General features: G+C 38.1%; 1 protein-coding gene across 3 annotated transcripts in view; it reads left to right on the forward strand.

The window, feature by feature from the left end:
- Positions 1–17968, forward strand: part of LOC127652551 (mitogen-activated protein kinase kinase kinase 3-like) — a 37481-nt gene extending 19513 nt beyond the window's left edge. For all 3 annotated transcript variants that reach the window (XM_052138744.1, XM_052138743.1, XM_052138745.1), the window contains 9 exons: positions 492–565; positions 674–741; positions 910–1005; positions 4421–4582; positions 4713–4861; positions 5459–5590; positions 6103–6232; positions 8420–8597; positions 14652–17968. In XM_052138744.1, coding sequence (XP_051994704.1) covers positions 492–565; positions 674–741; positions 910–1005; positions 4421–4582; positions 4713–4861; positions 5459–5590; positions 6103–6232; positions 8420–8597; positions 14652–14880 — 1218 coding nt within the window. In that variant the 3' untranslated portion in view covers positions 14881–17968. The remainder of the gene's footprint in view (positions 1–491; positions 566–673; positions 742–909; positions 1006–4420; positions 4583–4712; positions 4862–5458; positions 5591–6102; positions 6233–8419; positions 8598–14651) is intronic.
- The last annotated feature ends 3484 nt before the right edge of the window (positions 17969–21452 follow it).

Below are 21452 nucleotides of genomic sequence, written 5' to 3' on the forward strand. Positions count from 1 at the left end.
GTAGGAGTATTATATTTTTATGGTACATTATATAATATTGTATATATTTGAATTATCTGTTTGGTGTGTCATACAACTGTCTCTTTTCCAACAAGTGCTCGATATTACATAACATCAAACTCCCCTAAGCAAAAATGAATGATCATAATCCTGGCATTTCATTAACATGGCAACTTATGCAATTATTTGTTATTTATGTTGCAAACTTGCTTATCCTAACAGCCAGTATCCACTGAAACAGGGTGCCAAATATGCAGTATAGATTTTAAATATGCAGCACAGATATCATGTTTAAAATAGATGTCAGTGTTTCTTTTGGAACCGTGAGCTGTTCCCATAGAAACACCACACACTGCACTTGTAGTAGGAGTTCAAGCAGTATGAGATAATTTAAAGTATACATATTTTACCCACCACTGCTAAAAATGCATACAATTAACTAAGCAGCTGTTGTGCCTTGAGTCAATTTTATTTAAATATTATATGTAAAGGTGCTTGATCCTTGGAGCAGCGCTGAAAACTCAGTGTCTGGCAGCTGTCAATCCCTGGACAGCAACTCTGACAGGTGAGGAGATCCTGATGAGTATGATATGTGATGTATTGTAATGATACTGTCATTTTAAGGGCTTTTCAATGTGGTATTTTCCAATTATTGGTCTTTCCTGTCTCATAGCCCTTCACTCAGGAAGCCGCGCACACACAGGTTTAAGAGTTACTCTGACAACCGACAAGACTGTGCAGGTGCATGTCAATGCAGATGCCACTGCAATCAACAAAACTATTGCTAAAGTTCCTAACATTTAAAGATCCACTGACCTTTCACCCAATTTTTCCTTCCCCTCTATCCCTCTCTCTCTCTCTCTCTCTCTCTCTCTCTCTCTCTCTCTCTCTCTGTCTCTCCTATTTTAGACCGGGAAAACCACATGTATGATAAGATTGTGGGAAAGGGTGGGACGTACCCTCGGAGGTATCATGTGTCCCTGCACCATAAAGACCACAGTGAAGGTATGAAATACAATCTGTATACATAAGGGCTGGGTGATGTATGGAATATTTACAGTATATTTTGCTAGTGATGTAAAAGTAACAACAATATGAATTTCACAATGATTTTAAAGCAAATTTTTTTGCCATTAAGTTTCCTAAAGTTCATTTAATCAGATTATTTTGCGACCCTTCCCTGTCTTGTGATTTCATGAGTATGAGAGTGTTAAAACAATAATCTGAAGATAGAATTTAAATTTTATGTGTGTAATTTCTGCACCACTAGTGCCACCAAATGGTATTGCAAACATAGTAATTTTTTTCTATTCAATTGTGTAACTTTTTCTTTGCATTGGAGTTGGTAAGTTCAGTTAATTTCCATGAATCAGTTCATGCTGTCCATTTCTAGGCCTGTCACGATAATTATGTTATCGACTTATCGTACGATATATTGACATGACCTCGATAATTTTTGATGACCTCGATATTGCCCATTGTGTTTACATATGTGTTTGTTTACAAAAGAATGAATGTCACCAACATTTTAGCAAGTAGTGCTGCTTATGTCCTCTCGTCCACTGAGCAGACAGCAACAGGTGAAGAAAGATTACATGTTACTCGAGGCTAAAAGGTGTTTTAATAGCCATTTCCCCCAAGGACTGCATAATTCTAGCCAATTTGGAAGAATAAGTAAAAATGGACTTTGTTTCAAAGCTGCTATCCACAGCTCCGGTGTAGGAACATTTTGGCTTTAAGCCGAATGAGAGAGGAGATCCCATTAACATGAACGTGCCAGTATGTCGAAAAGTGGCAATAGAACTAACCCAGGCCCTGACATTAACTCTTGTCTGGGACAAGTACATTTTTGCAAGGGCAAGTCCAAGTGAATTTTACTTGCCTGACCGGACAAGTTGTTTGATTGAAACTTTAATAATGATAAAAACACGGGTTTTATTTATGATTTTAGCCTATCCTGTATCACTTATTTAAAAAATATATAAGTATCCTGCTGTTGAAAATAATCTACAGTGTCTGAATTTCTGTGTGAAATTCTGTGTATTGTCTTTGTATTAATTCCAGAATATGCGTGAATACAGGAAATCCGTGTTTTAGCACACGAAGTGGATGCATTTTTTTGACATGTGAATGTCATTGTACTGTGCCTGTGTTAAGAGAGCTATGTGATAAAACCAACACACCTATTTATAAACAACAAAGCTGTCAACGTTGCAAGTGTGTAACGACAGAGTGATCCAGGTTTGCAGCCTTTTATATTATGGCACTCCGTCATAAGTCATATTACAACACCTTTGACAAGAACGGCAGAAACAGCAAACATACTTTGTGTAATGCTGCAAGATGAAGATAAACCTGTTACATCTCTCATCTCCATCTCTCTGGAGCTCTTTTTGACCTATACAGGTGTTTTCTGCCATGTGAAATCAGTCAATTTTAATATGTAATAATATACATACATAAAAATAAAATGGAAATATAAACACTATAATACTACCAATATACGTAAAATGAAAATATATTATCTGTCTTTAAAAATACATGGGTCAGTCAAAAATAAGGTTCTCCATAATGAAAATGGAAAATCTACATAATCTAAAAAAATTAAGAAATCTTGGAACTGTAATACTTTACTATATTTATATTTGTTTCATGTGGTTTTGAACATACCAAACATATTGAAAACATCCAAATGTTTTATTTAATAACTAATATGTCAGGTCATACAACCATCAGGTAAAAAGTAGTATAATATTTTCCTTGCACCTGATTCAATTTGTTTTTATATTTTATTATTTAAATATATAACAAAATAATAACTAAGAAATATTTGTTGAGGTAAAAGAAATGTAACAAATACTATACATTTTTATGTCATGAATATTATAATTTTTTTGATGGATTGTTACATCTGACATTTGATATCCTGCTGGGACATGCCGAATGTCTCTGTTTTTTTTTTTTTTCAGGGATGTAAGACATGTTTCTAGAGTGGACATGTTAAGTGTAAAGGTGTGGGGTTGATTCATTTTCATATGTTGATAAATCTTCAACCTTGATTAAAGTTCACAGTTATGTTATTTGTCATTGAGCCACATACAGTATTTAATAAACAGGCTACTTTCTCAGGATTCGTTAGAATTTTAATGCATTTTGTTTACATTAAACAGCCATTTTTACTGCTAATTTTAGAAAACGGACAAGTAACTTTTTTTTTACCCGGAGACGTGAATGACCAATTTACTTGTCCGAAGGACAAGCACATCACAATGCTTTATGTCAAGCCCTAGCTCATCTAAAACATAACCATTCCATCCAGTTTTCCAAGCTGGAAACAAAAACTGCAGTTGGAGATTGAGAGGGGCCTTCCCGACTTTCATTTTTTTTTGACATTCCGATTTCAATGTCTGAATATTTGTAAGAATTAAAAGATTCTTTGAAAGGGTGTACTTTAATTATTATGCTATTATATTATCATTTTATCAGTGGCTTACAAGGGTCTTAAAATGACAATAATATCGTTTATCACAATTATTTCTGGGACAATATATCATCCAACAAAATTAGTTATTGTGACAGGCCTATCCATTTCAGTGAATTGGTTCAAAACTCTGATTCAATTATTAATTTCTGTCAATCATCATAAATGTTCACGAAAGTCACTGCAGACATTTTGTTTTATTTTATTTTTTGTAAAAAATATATATAGGAGAATGTTGATGTTTATTATTATATTGGTGCATGAAAATGAAATCTATTTTATCTTGTTCTTCCTTGTGTTCATTTGTAGAAGTGTGAGATCAGATAAAAATGGCATGTTTTTTTTATTTATTAACATTTTACTGTATTTAACATATTGCTTTAAACATTTTGAGGGGGAAAAAACACACACAAAACTTTAAGCCATTTAGAGTAAATGCATATATCTTGAGATATAGATTGAGTATCATCAAAAGGCTGAAAAATATAGAGTTAATTTTTTCATCCAGCCCTTGTAAATACTTACATTTACACTTATCATCTGATGGGGCTAAACATACAAGCTTATACACTCACTTGTCACTTTATTAGGAACACTATGGACCTAATAAAGTGCCCAATGTTGTCTTCTGCTGTTGTAGCCCATCTGTCTCAAGGTTCAATGTGCTATTCTGGCACTAACAATCATGCCACGGTTGAAATCACTGAGACCTTCTGATCTTTTCCACATTCTGATGGTTAAGGTGAACATTAATTGAAGCTCCTGACCCGTATCTACATGATTGAATGCTTTGCTCTGCTGCCATACTATTGGCAGATTAGATAATAACATGAATAAGTACAGGTGTTTCTAATCAAGTTCTCAGTGAGTGTATATTCCTTTTGTATGGCAGTTTGACGGTTCCTACAACATCATAATTGTTTTTATGCTCCTCTTCAGGTCGACGGACATTTCCACGGATCCGCCGGCCCCAAGGCAACCTATTTACGTTGGTGCCATCACGCCGATCCCTGAACGGCAGTGAGGAGAGTTTGGGGAGCTGGCAGCTGGTTGATGCGCAGGCCAGACTCCGCCCACAGGACCGCGCAGTCCCTTATAAGTGTGAGTGTGATATAGTTTGTAGATTTTGATATAGTGTTTTGTTTTCTTGCAGTATATAAGTGGTTTAAGTATTGTTTGGATCTACAGTATTTGAAATGGTCAATGTATTTTTATATGTGCATATATATAGCCCCTACAGCTCCAGTGACATGGCGTAGAGGGAAATTGCTGGGTCAGGGTGCTTTTGGGAGGGTGTATCTATGCTATGATGTAGACACAGGCAGAGAACTTGCAGCTAAACAGGTTCATTTTGACCCTGCCAGTCCAGAGACCAGCAAGGTAACGAACACACACACGTTTACTATAGACTAAACCTAACCCTAAAAGACAACTTTTTACATACATTTTTGGAATTTAGAAAAAATGATGTACACACACAAACACACACACACACTTTTTTTCTATTCTTTTTTTTTTTTCTTCTATTCTGTGAGATTACCAGCATATTTCTTTCTCTTGATGTGGTTCGTATCTTTCTTTCTCAAACTTTTCCCCACTCTTTAAATCCTTCCTCTCAACCATTGCAAAAACATGCACTGTCACTTCCTGTATCTGTGTGTGTGATTGTGTGTGTTGGCCAGAGGGGGTTGCAGGGCAAAGGGAAGTATGGTATTCTAACATTTGCAGTTCTCATAGCTCATGCCTTCACTTAACACAAACACATACATGCTCGCTTACACACTCAAAGGAAAGCAATCTTAGTCTCCATGTTGTTCATGCTCTCTTAATGCCAAACACCCCTCATAGAGGACTGTTTGGCTTTTGTGGGTGGTTGTTTCATAGGTTTTCATAGGTCATCTCACTCATAGCCCCCGCTAACCGCCCCTCTTGGCTCAGCTGTGGTCATGTTATGACTCTCGCCCCCCTTTTCTGCAGGAGGTAAGCGCACTAGAGTGTGAGATACAGCTGTTGAAGAACCTGCACCACGAACGAATCGTGCAGTACTATGGTTGCCTTAGAAACCACAATGAGAAAACCCTCACCATTTTTATGGAATATATGCCAGGGGTGAGTCTGGATGAGCATTGGCTTATCAAATATTTTTGAAACAACAACAATTAGACTTGTTGATGCTTAATAATGTCTCCTTGGCTCTCTGAAATACTGGAATTCTGATTTGTCAATCAGGGCATTCTACAGGCAAATATTTTTATTATGAATACTAAACTGTATAATTGGGCATGCTAGAGTTACATCTTTCATATCACTCCATGTTCTCTTCTTGCATTAATATAGATATCATAAAATACAATAATTTCAACTTATATCAATATTTTAATTTGGAAAGGAGCCTTGTAATAAGCAGAATAATGTACAGTCAGCCAGTCATTTTTGCAAAATAAGCCCCTTAAGGATGGTACAGGACCTGATCACACTGTCTGGGCTTGTTTTGCTATAATAACCAGCTGACTATACTTTATCCCTACTTATTAAGGGTGATTATAAAATAGCACACACCTGTTAGGTAACAATTTTGTGGCCATGATGACTCACTGTTCATGTGACCTTTCTCCCCTCAGGGCTCAGTCAAAGACCAGCTGAAGGCCTATGGGGCTTTGACAGAGAATGTTACACGCAAGTATACCAGACAGATCCTGGAGGGCATGTCCTACCTTCACAGCAACATGATAGTCCACAGGGACATCAAAGGTACTATCTAGCATTAGTCCTCACATAGCCCCTGTTTACAACTTGTATTAAGATGCGATCACATGAAGTCATGCTTTAAATGGGGTCTAAACCGTTTTGTGATCGGATCACAAAAACCACATACCAATGTGGTCAAAAATGCATGTGATAAGATAACAATTGAGGTGTAAATGCTAATCCATCCTGAAAGCATACTGGACAGCAGCAAAGAGCCACCCCTCACCTGTCAATCAACCGCTGCGCTAAAACAAGGGTTTAAACTTTGCCAGTCGTGAGCAGTTTTAAAAGGCAAAAACTGTCTGATTGAAAAAAATAAAAAACTACGGATATATATACAAGCACATGAACTTAATGGATCTTTTTAATTTGTCTGTAATCAACACAATTGAGAATCATGAACATCTAAAGCTTTTTTAATCCAGGTAATCCACTAAAATTTCAAAGAATTCTGCTTGAAATTTAGCATTTGTGCTTCGATTACATTTCAGACACATCTGCGAGAAACAGCGTCCCGTTTCTTTTGTGCTTTCTTTGTCTTTTCTGACTTTGTTGCAGTTTAATATCATGCATTAACACACTTACATAGTGGTTGATGTACACTCACCTAAAGGATTATTAGGAACACCTGTTCAATTTCTCATTAATGCAATTATCTAATCAACCAATCACATGGCAGTTGCTTCAATGCATTTAGGGGTGTGGTCCTGGTCAAGACAATCTCCTGAACTCCAAACTGAATGTCAGAATGGGAAAGAAAGGTGATTTAAGCAATTTTGAGCGTGGCATGGTTGTTGGTGCCAGACGGGCCGGTCTGAGTATTTCAAAATCTGCTCAGTTACTGGGATTTTCACGCACAACCATTTCTAGGCTTCACAAAGAATGGTGTGAAAAGGGGAAAAACATCCAATATGTGGCAGTCCTGTGGGCGAAAATGCCTTGTTGATGCTAGAGGTCAGAGGAGAATGAGCCGACTGATTCAAGCTGATAGAAGAGCAACTTTGCCTGAAATAACCACTCGTTACAACCGAGGTATGCAGCAAAGCATTTGTGAAGCCACAACACGCACAACCTTGAGGCGGATGGGCTACAACAGCAGAAGACCCCACCGGGTACCACTCATCTCCACTACAAATAGGAAAAAGAGGCTACAATTTGCAAGAGCTCACCAAAATTGGACAGTTGAAGACTGGAAAAATGTTGCCTGGTCTGATGAGTCTCGATTTCTGTTGAGACATTCAGATGGTAGTGTCAGAATTTGGCATAAAAGAATGAGAACATGGATCCATCATGCCTTGTTACCACTGTGCAGGCTGGTGGTGGTGGTGGTGTAATGGTGTGGGGGATGTTTTCTTGGCACACTTTAGGCCCCTTAGTGCCAATTGGGCATCGTTTAAATGCCACGGCCTACCTGAGTATTGTTTCTGAGCATGTCCATCCCTTTATGGCCACCATGTACCCATCCTCTGATGGCTACTTCCAGCAGGATAATGCACCATGTCACAAAGCTCGAATCATTTCAAACTGGTTTCTTGAACATGACAATGAGTTCACTGTACTAAAATGGCCCCCACAGTCACCAGATCTCAACCCAATAGAGCATCTTTGGGATGTGGTGGAACGGGAGCTTCGTGCCCTGGATGTGCATCCCACAAATCTCCATCAACTGCAAGATGCTATCCTATCAATATGGGCCAACATTTCTAAAGAATGCTTTCAGCACCTTGTTGAATCAATGCCACGTAGAATTAAGGCAGTTCTGAAGGCGAAAGGGGGTCAAACACAGTATTAGTATGGTGTTCCTAATAATTCTTTAGGTGAGTGTATGTCATCATGAAACAGAGTCCCTCCCCTTGAAATCCAAACACAAATGGTCACAGGTGACGCATTTAAGTGACAAGATGTGAACAGCGATGTGTCTCACCTGACCACATGTGATCAGATCACCCGAGATGCATCGTATACCAGGTGGAAATGTGATCAAAGTCACAGACTGTGTAGTTTTTCCTTTAAAAATTGGCAGTGCAGCCTTTTTAAACAATTTTAATAGCAAGTAAACATAAGTAAAAGCCTATTGTCCCCTAAATACATATAATGTTTCAAGTAAAATCAAGCTTTGATAGTTGCTGTGTATTGTGAGATGCTATTGCATAATAACAGCTTTCCCTCCTGCTAATGGGGTGTGTTTAGGTGCCAACATCCTACGAGATTCAGCTGGCAATGTGAAGCTGGGAGATTTTGGTGCCAGTAAACGGCTTCAAACTATTTGCATTTCCAGCACTGGTGTGCGTTCTGTAACTGGAACACCATACTGGATGAGTCCAGAGGTTATAAGTGGAGAGGGGTACGGGAGGAAGGCAGATGTCTGGTGAGAGCAATTTTAGTTGTTTGTGAATAAAAAAAAAAGACAAAATACACACATCTTTATAATGTGATATTTTAGGTTGGTGGTTCTCAACTAGTTTTGCTTCATGATCAATCAAGTGTTGACCCAACACAGTATCAAAATTGTTTATTGTGCAAAATGTAAACACAAATGTCAAACATCGAAATGTATTAATATTATCATGAAATTCATAGGCCCAACAATATGCAAAATTATTAACATGGCATAAGCTACACTGTAAAAGATGTTTTTAGAAAATCAAACAAATGTGCTTAATGTGGTAACATCAGAATTAATTGGTTTTATTCAACTAATCTGTGACTGAACCTTTACAAATTATGTTACAACAACTGAAGTCATTTTTAAGGGTTGGATTGAGTAGAAATAGCCTATTTGTTTTGCTATCCTAGCTGTTCTTGATTATATGGTTAGTTGTATTTTAATATTTGGCATTAGTTAATATTTTCCCCTGCTAACTGCAACACTATAATAACAGACCTGCAACCCACCAGTTGATAAACACTATTCAAAGTTCCAAGAGATTGAGAGTAGAAGATTATGGCTTATAGCATATTGGGAAAAAATGCATGCTTTGGAACAGCATTTTTCATCTTTAGTCATGGGAACTTAAAAACTACATACTTCCAAAAAGTGAATTGCTCTAGAATGGGGGAAACTGCTGGGATTTGTTGGAGTGAACTTGAAATAGTATGATTAACATCTGGGCTGCAGGTCTGTCCTTATTGGGACAAGAGAATAAACAATGCTAAATGCAAAAAGTAAAAGGAAACTCAAACTAAATTTTTGGAATTAAAATGCATAGTAAGGACAGTAAATTAAATAGGCTTTTCAACTTTCAAAAGGGTGGAGAATATATATATATTTTGTTGTCATGAAAGGCTATGCTTTAATTCAAATTCTACCTCAACTATTTTGACTCTGATTTATCTGTTACATGTTTGTGAAGCATGATCATTCACTTATTTTAAATTGACTTAAATTTAACTTTGTTTCATTGTTTTTTTTTTTTTGTTGTTTTGTTCATACTGTGTTTTCTTTTATTGCTTTAATTGTCTTGTTTTTGTCAATACATTTTTTTGTGGTTTATGTGGTTGATTAATTAACCTCACCTGTGTGGAGCCTTTTTAAAAGACCATTGTCATGTGCAGAAAGAGAGAAGGCAATCAAGATGGCTGTCAGCATACAGCAGGCTGTTTGTTTTTTTAATTAAAAGCACTTTTTACTAACTTATCATTTTCAAGTCTCTGTTTTAAGTTAAGGGTAGAGTATGCAACCAACATTTCTACTCATTAGATCACACTCATTGTTTATGCAGTTGTAAAATTGTAAATGTTCCCATTCAGCCTGTGCCATTTAATAATTTAGCATATCGTTGGGTCTATGCAGTTCATGGAAATATTCATAAAGTTCAATATTGGATTTAAGCTACCACCCCTGGAGCCACGAGTTTGAATCAGGCCGTGCTGAGTGACTCCAGCCAGGTCTCTTAAGCAACCAAATTGGCCTGGTTGCTAGGGAGGGAAGAGTCACATGGGGTAACCTTCCCATGATCGCTATAATGTGGTTCGCTCTCGGTGGGGCACGTGGAGAGTTGTGTGTAGATGCCGCGGATTGAGGTGAGACACTACACCACAAAGAGGTCTTGGAGCACATTGGGAACTGGGCATTCCAAATTGGGGAGAAAAAGGGGAGGAAAAAATGTAAGGACATTGTTGTTTTCTTTTTTGTATGTTAAACAATTTTGTACCATGTTGGGTCGCTTCTTGATATCCAAAGTAAAATCTAGGAAAACTGAATCAAAACCAGTTGAGAACCACTGATGTAATCCATATATTGAAAGGAATGCAAACAAATATGCATCATTTAGATGCTGCACTCATCCAACCAATTAGGTAATATTTTACAATACATTTTCTGTTTTCAAATTATGTTATGCAGGAACTAAGATCATGAAAATGTGATCTATGTGGCATTGAGATATTTTTGGAACTAAAAAGTCACATTTAAATTTACAGATCTAGTTTTACAAATCAAAGAAAGAATGAGAGTAAAAATAAAAGCAAAAAAGTAATGCAGCTATTTATCCTTAAGTAGAAGGAAAATTAAGGTGCACACTTGCGCAGATTCTTAGGCAGTGGGAGTGGCTTAAGCTACTTACTGTTCAGGGATTTCCCAGGATAAACAATCTCCCATCAGGTCAGCATTATGATTGGCTGAAAGTCAGCTTATAAGAAAGAGCGAGTTAGAAAATGCTTAGTTCTCTGAGTCTGCAGAGAGTTCTTTGAGTTCAACAACATCAGCCACTCTTAAGTAGGGCTTTATAGCATCTCACTGCCCTACACACACAAACAAAGATGTCTCTCTGGTTCTATCAGTATGTAGTGGTAAAGCCAGCAAAAAAATTCTTATCAACAGCACTGAAGGGAAAGGTTTCCACCAAAACATTCCTGTGAAGTTTCCATACTCTGAGCACAAGCTTTGATAGGCTTAATGGATCTAATGTCTAGCACATTTATGTACAGAATGCATTTGCCTTCATAGCAGATTAAAATAACTTATTTTAATATTTCACCTGGAATCTACTTTGGCCCCCAAAATTGTTTGGACACTTAAGTTACACTTTAAAACGTATAAGTGCTTTTGCATTAGAAAACAAATAATCAAACCAAGTTGCATTTATTTTAAAGAATCATTGCTAAAACACACATTTCAGAAAACAAAACATTTCAGAAAAATATTGTTAAGTTTTAAATTCTGATGAATTATGGACAATTGATATACTGTTTAAAATTAAGAATAAAATGTATGTGGACACTTGGAACATGTCCATAGATAATGTAATTATTGAGAGGAATTGATTTCATGTATCCACTAAAATTACATTGAAACCAGTTTGTCAAATGTCATAAAAAAATGGATCTGAAAAGTTTAGAGGTTAAGCATTGCATATAGTTGTTTTTTTGTAACAATTGGTTATCAACAAATATATGTGCCGATGATGTTTAAAAAAACTTTTTTAATTATTCCTCACACTGGAGGATTCTACCGTGCAACCGCGGCAGAGGTGAAATAAAAACAATCAGTCATACCTCAGGGGGATTCACTATACCTAAATATTTCATCATTGACATGTTTTCTGTTCAATGGATATTTTGTTATTTTGATTGGATAATTAAGTGTTCTAAATTGAAGCGAAGGGATTCAAAGATAAATGTGGAATATATGCAAATGTTCTCCGTTAGCATATACATGGTCTCAAATTTCATATCTTGTGAATAATGAACCTTGTTCCTCATATAATCTCTGCTGTTGAATATATAGGCTATTAAAAGCTTAATTTGGTAAATACTTAAATATAGAGCATTGTAACGGACCCAAGTCCCCGGTGTATTTCGAGCTTGTTTTTAGTTAAAAGTCCTATATGATGCACCAAATCTTTTCATTTTTTGAGGGCTGCCCCCAACCAAAGATTTTCCTAGATGGGGGCCTGGGTAGCTCAGCAAGTATTGATGCTGACTACCACCCCTGGAGTTGCAAGTTCAAATCCAGGGTGTGCTGAGTGACTCCAGCCAGGTCTCCTAAGCAAACAAATTGGCCCGGTTGCTAGGGAGGGTAGAGTCACATGGGGTAACCTCCTTGTGGTAGCGATTCGTGGTTCTTGTTCTCAATGGGGCGTGTGGTAAGTTGTGCATGGATCACACACACACACACACACACACACACACACACATTAGGGCCTCGTGGTGGCGCGGTTACTCACTTCAATCCGGGTGGCAGATGACAAGTCTCAGTTGCCTCCGTTTCTGAGAGAGTCAATCCACTCATCTTTTCACGTAGTTCACATTGTGTATATATAAAATTTGCAGGAAAAACCAGTAAGGAGACTATCTGAACATTTTGTTAACTTATAGAGAGAAGTGTATATATATATATATCTTATAGAGAGACGGATGATGATCTCTGAGATCGATGATGGTCAGAGTGATCACCAATAGTGATCAGCTTGTTTTCCCATTAATGTATTTAATAATTATTATCATTATTATTATTCTATTATTATTATCAAATTAATATTTCAAATAGTTTGCCATTAGACACACAGACACCCACTTGAATAAACAGACTTTATTATATTATTAAGAACAGCCGTCTAGGCTTGTAGTCTTGTGGATCATGTGCATGTAAAAGGTTCTCACTCTTTTTTTGTTTCTGTCTTCTGAATTTTGTATTGTTGTTGCAAGAACAGTATCATCTATGAGTGCTGCAAACCTCAGATATCTCAGCTCTGGAGGTGCCTTGAGTTCAGTTCACTTTATTTCCACAGAGCAGTTCCTCGTGACCACCATAACTCTGCAGCCTAGTCCACTATCATCTCCACTGTTTTGAGCGTGTTCAGCTCCAGGTTGTTTTGAAAACACCAGTGAGCCAGCCATTCAACCTCTCTTTTGTATGCAGATTCATCATCATCTTGGATGAGGCAGATGACTGTAGTGTCATCTGCATACTTCAGGAGCTTGACAGAGGGGTCCTTGGTGGTTCAGTCATTGGTATACAGGGAGAAGAGTAGTGGGGAGATCACACATCCTTGGGGGGGCACCAGTGCGGATCGTACAGGTGCTGGAAGTTAATGCCCCCAGTTTCACTAGCTGCTGCCTATCTGTCAGAAAGCTGGTCATCCATTGACAGATTGACGTGGGAACAGAGTGTTGCTGTAATTTAGTCTTGAGAATAGCTGGGATGATGGTGTTGAAAGCCGAACTGAATTCCACAAAAAGGATCCTTGCAAATGTCCCTGGTCTGTCCAGATGTTGCAGGATATGATGCAAACCCATGTTGACTGCATCATCCACAGACCTGTTTACTTGATAAGCAAATTGAAGGAGATCTAGAAAGGGTCCAGTGATGTCCTTCAGATGGGTCAACACCAGTCTCTCAAATTAATGACTAAAGACACGTAACTCCGAAATGTGATCCACTCTGAACAGCTGAAAGCCAGGCAGATGTAACACACACTGTCTGGAATGGCTTCACTCAGCAAGGTTTCTGTGAAGCACAAGGCAGCTTTCGAGAAGTCCTTGTTTGTATGAGCGAGGAGATGTAGTTTGTCTGTTTTGTTAGGGAGAGTGTCGAAATTTGCTAAGTGAATACTCTGAAGCACTGTTTGAAACTCCACAACGGACGGAGCTTGACCAGTGTGTCTGCTCACTTCCCTCACCTGCGTCTCATAGTGCACTTAAACTACACAGCTGTGCCTCCAACTAAAATTTACATTTAATTTACATTTCTGCATGTGGCAGACGCTTTTATCCAAAGCGACTTACAGTGAGTGCACTTATTACAGGGACAATCCCCCCGGAGCAACCTGGAGTTAAGTGCCTTGCTCAAGGACACAATGGTGGTGTCCGTGGGGATCGAACTAGCGACCTTCTGATTAACAGTTATGTGCTTTAGCCCACTACACCACCACCACACCAATAAAATGTCCATTATTGTCTGATATGTGCTGCCAGATGTTCAGCAGTTTGTCCCTGGTAAAACTGATTGGAAAAAATGTATAAACACAGAACGAACGAACAAACAAACAAAATCAACAAAAGAATTGGAGAACTCCACACCAAGGCTGCCATCCGCGGAGCCGTCTTTGCATAAAAAAAAGAGAGAAGTTAAGAAAAATCCTTTTTTTTTGACATTCTATAAATCGATTAAAAAAAAAAAAGTATCTGCTGATTAAACGGTTACCTGCCATTTCCACCACCTTAGGTATTGGTATCGGAAAAAGCCACTATCAGTCGATTTCTAGTGAAGTTAGTTCTGAGAAAGACTAGCATTATTGTTCCCATATTCCACTTGGTTTGATATTTTGCTATCTAATGCAATAAAATTCATGCATTTTTACCTGAAGTGTTCAAAAGTATCTACAGTAAATACTTTTAGAGGCCACTCAATAAGGTTTACTGAAAAATGTAACAAAGACGAAGGATAATTTGACTTAAATTGTATGTATTGTGTGAACAGGAGTCTCGGCTGCACTGTGGTGGAGATGTTGACAGAAAAGCCTCCGTGGGCTGAATTTGAGGCCATGGCAGCCATATTTAAGATCGCTACTCAGCCTACCAACCCCCTGCTTCCCTCTCACATTTCTGAGCATACGCGAGACTTCCTCCACAGAATATTTGTGGAGGCAAAATACAGACCGAGTGCAGAGGAGCTGCTCAGACATCCATTCTCCCAGATCTTGTGCTGATGAGGCCCACCATCCAGAGGAACCAGTTCCCCTGTTGAGAACATTTTAAAGGCTGTTCAAATACTAAAGTCGTGATAAGCTCAGTACAGGATATCAAAGGCAATCTACACTTTCAGAACATGTGACCTGACAGCAACCAATCAGCTGTTTGAGCAGGATGAGGTCACAAAACTGGTTTGTTCTACAATGGTTTGAAGAGCTGTGATGTCTCTGTAACAGCAGGTGGCGGTGCAGGATTCTTTAGTGCAGTAACACTTTTATTTCAGGAACAAATATATTGATGGTGTCACTTAACAGGATGAGCAGATGCAACAAATACAATACTGTTTGAAAATGTACTTTAGGGTAACTGAGCCACTTCAAACTTGACTCTTTGGCTATGTTCAGAATTTAATTCTGGCACACTACTTATTGAATACTATACAGTATACACTGTTATACTGCCTACTATTTCTTTTTCAATAGTGAAACAGTTGATAAACTGTTTTACAAACTGTTAAAAGTATGCTACACAGTTTTTGTCACATGACCTTATTATGTTGAATGTTTAATTCAACATGTGGCATGCTGTAATCATTTTGGACATATCTGTTTTTTGCTGATTTTTATCAAATTTTGTGCAGAAATGTCTTAACACAGCTGATAGTACTTAAGGTTAATTCATCACATTGAAAGTGAAAAGTCCAGTCAGGAGCGTTGCATTATGGGATACAGTATTCCATGCAGTAAGTACTTTTATTATAGCAAAAAAGTAAATGTAGTAAGGTAGTATGTTATTTTGAACATGTCATCTGTTGTACAATGCACATTGTGGCAACTTTAGTGGGTCATCTTGGCATTCAGTGCATACAGAACATTTGCAAACTGTACATTGAGTGCATTCTAGTATATACTGCAGCAAAAGTAAAAGTGATAAGCTAGTTTGCTATTCCGAACATGCCTTCATTACATTAACCACCAAATGTGCCTTCTAAAGCCAACAGGGTCAATTCCAGTGACCCTTAAATGAGTGTGCAGACATCAAGTATGTCTCCTAATAATGAATGTTTCATACAGTCCACCCCAGATTTATAAGGTTTTACATCCTATTTCTTCTTCCATACAGAAGTCACAGCACTTCTCCATGTGCACCTATTGTTTAAGTCTCCATGACTCCAGGCACTTAGTGTTAAAGTAAATGTAATAGTTGTGACTTGGTTTGTTCCTGCTTTAATGTGTGCAAAAGACATTGACAGAGTGCATGAAATTTCCTGCGCAAGTCAGCCTCACTTAAGGTATGAGGTTTGTATTTATGTGTCGCTGGGCCATCTTTGCTTCTGATAAGAGTTAATCTGGTACATTTTGAAAACTGCCAGACTTGCTCTGGGGTAAATTGTTCTTCACAGAATTGCACTTCCTTAAATAATCATTAGCATTTTAGTCTGTGACAGAATATGGTCATTTTTGGCTTAATGTCAAAAAGTGTTATAATGATAAAGTTCTCATACTTCAGAAAACGTTTTGTACCATTATAGTGCCTACTGTGTCCTCCTCCTAGTGAGAGAGAACTCGTAAAGTACTTAAAATGCAGCTAATCTCACTAATAATATTCCCATGAGAAGATTCCCATGGTGAAATTTTTAGATTGGGATTCTTGTTAGGTATTTTGTTATTGAACTGATTATTTTGGGTGTGGTGAGATATTGACAACACATTTGGATGTTTTCTCTCAAACCCAGCCAAAGAAAACATTGGCTGGGTTTGAACAAACCATCGATATTAAGAAGGTGTTGTGCCTTAAACATCGTATGGCAGTATAATGTGCTCTTTTAAATCAGATGCACTTTTGTTAAATGAATGTTGAATTTACCAAATTTTTTATTTGTTACACAGAATGTGAAGCCTTGTTCACTTTTATTTATATCCCAATGTTCAGCCTATAGTGTGTGTGTGTGTGTGTGTGTGTGTGTGTGTGTGTGTGTGTGTGTGTGTGTGTGTGTGTGTGTGTGTGTGTGTGTGTGTGTGTGTGTGAGAGAGAGTGAGAGAATCTATTTTTATATAGTGACTCAAGAGCGTTTGAAATTGAATTATGCTTTTAGGAACAGAAGATGAGTCACTGTGTCTGTAAAAACAAAAAGAAGAATTGTAAAAGCAGCTGGTTTTGCAGAGACTACAATGTTTTTTTGTTTTTTAGCATGTGTTAATTTTTGGCTGGAAATCAAGCTCTGGCTGTTAATACTCTGCCTGACCTGTGCAAGTCACAATCCCTCTGTACTCTCTTTTTACCTTGTGTTTGTCAGTTTCTATTTATATGTCTGTTGTTGCTGGAAGTGACCAGTACCTTGAATACAAAATTTCTTAAATACTGTAAGTGCATTATTCTCAGACAAACATGTATTCACTTGTTGCATCTTAGTAAAGACTTGCACAGATGTTGCCTTTGTTAAGCTATTCGGTGTCAATATAGGAAGAATAAGAAAAGTGTAACAGAAAGGTTCAGTCTAAGTGATAGCTCTCCCTAAAATGAAAATTCATTGGATGACACCATTTTTTTTTTTTTTCTTTTTTTTTTCTGTGAATACAATAATATATAGAATGTAAGTACATCGGACTTTGCATTTGTGTGAACTGGGAAAAGTCTGTGAAAAGGCATTACATTTTCATTGGGAGTGCATTAAGAGGTATTGCTTAAGATGGTAGGTTGATGCCGGGGGCAAATTTACACTCAGTTTGACGACTTTGTTTAGCTCAGGGTTTGAGTGACAGGTGTCCATCACACGACCACACCAACACTGACCACAGGACCGGTGGTCCCTTTTTTTCTTTCTTTTTTTAAATAAGTATTTTGGCCTTAAAACAGTAACAAATGGATCAGGTGAGATCTCCAATAGCTGCTAGTTATTGTTATGGCAGCTATGAATCAGTATTGTACCAAAGGTCCTGTCTCAGAGAAATGTCACAGTAAGTTTAGTTTTAAAGAACCCTGGGATAAGCAAATGAATATGAACCAATAGGTTAAATATACAATATATGATTATGGTTATGTATCTTGACATGAGACTTGCAGTGCAAAGTCCAGTGTATCAATTATTTTCAAATAAAATAATATGCACAAAAACCTTGTATTCAGTTTGAAGTGTCCTTGATTTTAATCTTGAATGTATGGTTCAATTCAATATTCTCTACACAGTATGTTTTATACACTGATCAGCCACAACATTAAATCACTGACAGGTGAAGTGAATAACATTGATTATCTTGTAACAATGGCACCTGTCAAGGGGTGGGATATATTATGCAGCAAATGAACAGTCGACTATTGAATTTCATGTGTTGGAAGCAGGAAAAATGGGCACGCGTAAGGATCTGAGCGGCTTTGACATGGGCGAAATTGTAACGGTTAGATGACTGGGTCAGAGCATCTCCAAAATGGCAGGTCTTGTGGGGTGTTCCCGGTATCCAGTGGTTAGTACCTACAAAAAGTGGTCCAAGGAAGAACAACTGGTGAACCGGCGACAGGGTCATGGCCGCTCAAGGCTCATTGATGCGCATGGGGGGGCGAAGGCTAGCCTGTCTGGTCCGATCCCACAGAAGAGCTACTGTAGCACAAATTGCTGAGGAACTTAATGCTGTCCATGATAGAAATTACACTTACAAAGCTGTCAGACCACACAGTGCATCGCAGCTTGCTGTGTATGCGGCTGCGTAGCTGCAGACCGGTCAGAGTGCTCATGCTGAACCCTGTCCAGCACCACATGTTACTTTGGCATGTACCACCTACCTAAAGATTATCTGTAGGATAATACGCCCTGCCACACTGCAAAAATGGTTTAGGAATGGTTTGAGGAACATGACAAAGAATTCAAGGTGTTGACTTGGCCTCCAAATTCCCTAGATCTCAATCCGATTGAGCATCTATGGTACATGCTGTACCAACAAGTCCAATCCATGGAGGCCCCACCTCACAACTTACAGAACTTATAGGATCTGCTGCTAATGTCTTTGTGTCAGACACCACAGGACACCTTCAGAGGTCTTGTGGAGTCCATGTCTCGACGGGTCAGAGCTGCTTTGTCAGCACGATGGGGGCCTATATGATATTAGGCAAGTTGTTTTTAATGTTGTGGCTGATCGGTGTAGAATGACACTATGTGTGTGTGATTGATTGTATGTTAGAGTCTGAGTGAGAGAAGAAAGATGTGTATTTGTCCATGGTTCTGGCCAACAGTCTGTTTCTCAGCATCTGTCTCTGTCTATTTGGAGTCAGTCTAAACCATCCACAGTACTAATTGTCTTTCTCTGTGAATACACACCATTGTGGTATCAAGGCAAGAAGTGAATTTATGACTTTTCATCCCCCTTTTCTCTCTCTGCAGTAAAATAGTGCACAAAGAGAACATTCGTTCAGGAAGGAATGAGGCTTACATAATTTACTGATGTAAATTCTAAGAGGAATTTCTTTTTTTCACACATTTATTTGTTGGGCACCTTCATGTTGTTTGACCAGTTGTGACCAAGAAGGAATGCAGTCTTGACTTTGTATAAAAGCTGATGGACTTGTATTTTATAGTACTTTGATACTGTAAGCAATGGCACTATTGAAACATTCCAAATGTATTCTTTGTTTATTGGCATATGACAGGTTCTTTCTTTGTTGTTTCATAGTGCTGTATATGCTCAACTATACAGTCACTGAGTACTTTTATTAGAATTTTTTTTTTCCATGCGAATAATCAGCAAATCACATGGCAGCAGTGCAATGCATAAAATCATGCAGATACAGGTCAGGTGTGTCAGTTAATTTGCACATCAACCATCAGAATGGGAAAAGGTTTGATCTCAGTGATTTTGACAATGGCATGATAGTTGGGTCCAGATGGGCTGGTTTGCGTATTTCTCTAACTGCTGATCTCCTGGGATTTCACACACGACAGTCTCTACAGTTTACTCAGAATGGTATCAAAAACATCCAGTGAGCGGCAGTTCTGCAGACAGAAATGCCTTGTTGATAAGAGAGGTCAACAGAGAATGGCCAGACTTGTTTGAGCAGATCTATGGTAACTCTGATAACCACTCTGTACAATTGTAGTGAGCATAATCGAATCTTGAGGTGGATGGGCTAAAACCGCAGAAGACCAAGTTGGGCACTTTAGTGTTCCTAATAAAGTGCTCAGTGAGTGTAATTTTAAGTTCATTTTAATTTAATGTTAATATATGGCCATATGTCAGATTCATTTTGGCTCTTAAGGTTTCATCTTATTGCGGTTACTCAACGACACAACGTCCTGTAAGTGTATATTGAAATGTATTGGTGCAAACATTTGCACAACAAAATAAAAAACTTGTCTGCCTCTAAAAGGTACACTTGGTGATTTTTGGCAGGACTTGCATTGTTCCTGGACTAACAAATATTCTTGTTGTGGTAGACCCTGAGCTTAAATTTGTATTCCAAAGATTTCCCTCCAAACACAATACGATCCCCAATACCAAATACACAGCCATAGACAAGTGTGCCAGATAAAAGCAGTCTGACAGTCCAGTTGTGGCTTTTTCTTGGCTGATAATCAGTCAGTGGAAACACTATTAGAATTCTGCTGTTCTCTCCTGCCCCATTACACTTTGAGACTCGAGAGAGCGAGACGAAAAGAAGAGATTGAGTAACAGAACAAAATGTGAAAGATTTAAAAAGAGAACAACTGGAGGGACAAATGGAGTAAAGACATCACTATGAATAAGCTTCTCATACAGGAACTGACTTTCCATTTTAAACTTTTCACCTCGCTTAAATATTTCATCTATGACAAACATTGCCCCAGTTACCGGGGCTGAGGCAACCACTTTGCCTCTTTAGAAATGTATTAGGAGGTCGTAATGATGGCTCCTCCATGTAAATCCTGACAATAAACACACCAAACAACATCAATTTACAACTGAGTTTACAGTGGAACCACTCTTTCTTTGAAAAAGAAAAAATAAACAAAAACAACTTTGTACGATAAAAGTCAATGTCTTTTGTATGATAGTAGCACTCTTTTGGAGGTTCAACCACCACCTTAGTTGATTATTTAGACAAGGAAGTTTTACTTGTAATAATTTGGATTGTTTTCAGTTATAGGATTTATATAGGATTTTAGTTTATGATTTTGTAAACTTTTCCCTATTTAACAAAAGGAGAAAGTAACTAAATTGCATGCACTTAGTATTTACTTCACATTGGCTGTTGATGGAATTCTGCATATTGTTGTATAAAGCAAAGGACACTAACTACACTCTGACGAGGAGGACAGGGCCGGGCGTGAAGAGACACAGCTGGCCCTGAATTGTGCTAATCAGCCAGTAGGGGGATAAAGACGGTCCGGAGGCGCCAGTTTGAGAGAGCACGTGATTGCGTTGTGTGTGTGTTTTTATGTTTTATGTTGTTTTAAGTTCATTTATATCATTAAACTTTACGTTGCGTGCCCAGCCAATTCCCTCCTCCTCCTTGCCAATTCGTTACCCCGTTACCTTGTTACCGAAACCCAGGAGAGAGGAGGGATGTGCTGTTATGGAGTCCTTGCCGCTGCCATCTGCCAGGGCAGCAGCTGTGGCCGTCT

Source organism: Xyrauchen texanus, chromosome 12 (assembly GCF_025860055.1).
Source record: "Xyrauchen texanus isolate HMW12.3.18 chromosome 12, RBS_HiC_50CHRs, whole genome shotgun sequence".
NCBI lineage: Eukaryota > Metazoa > Chordata > Actinopteri > Cypriniformes > Catostomidae > Xyrauchen > Xyrauchen texanus.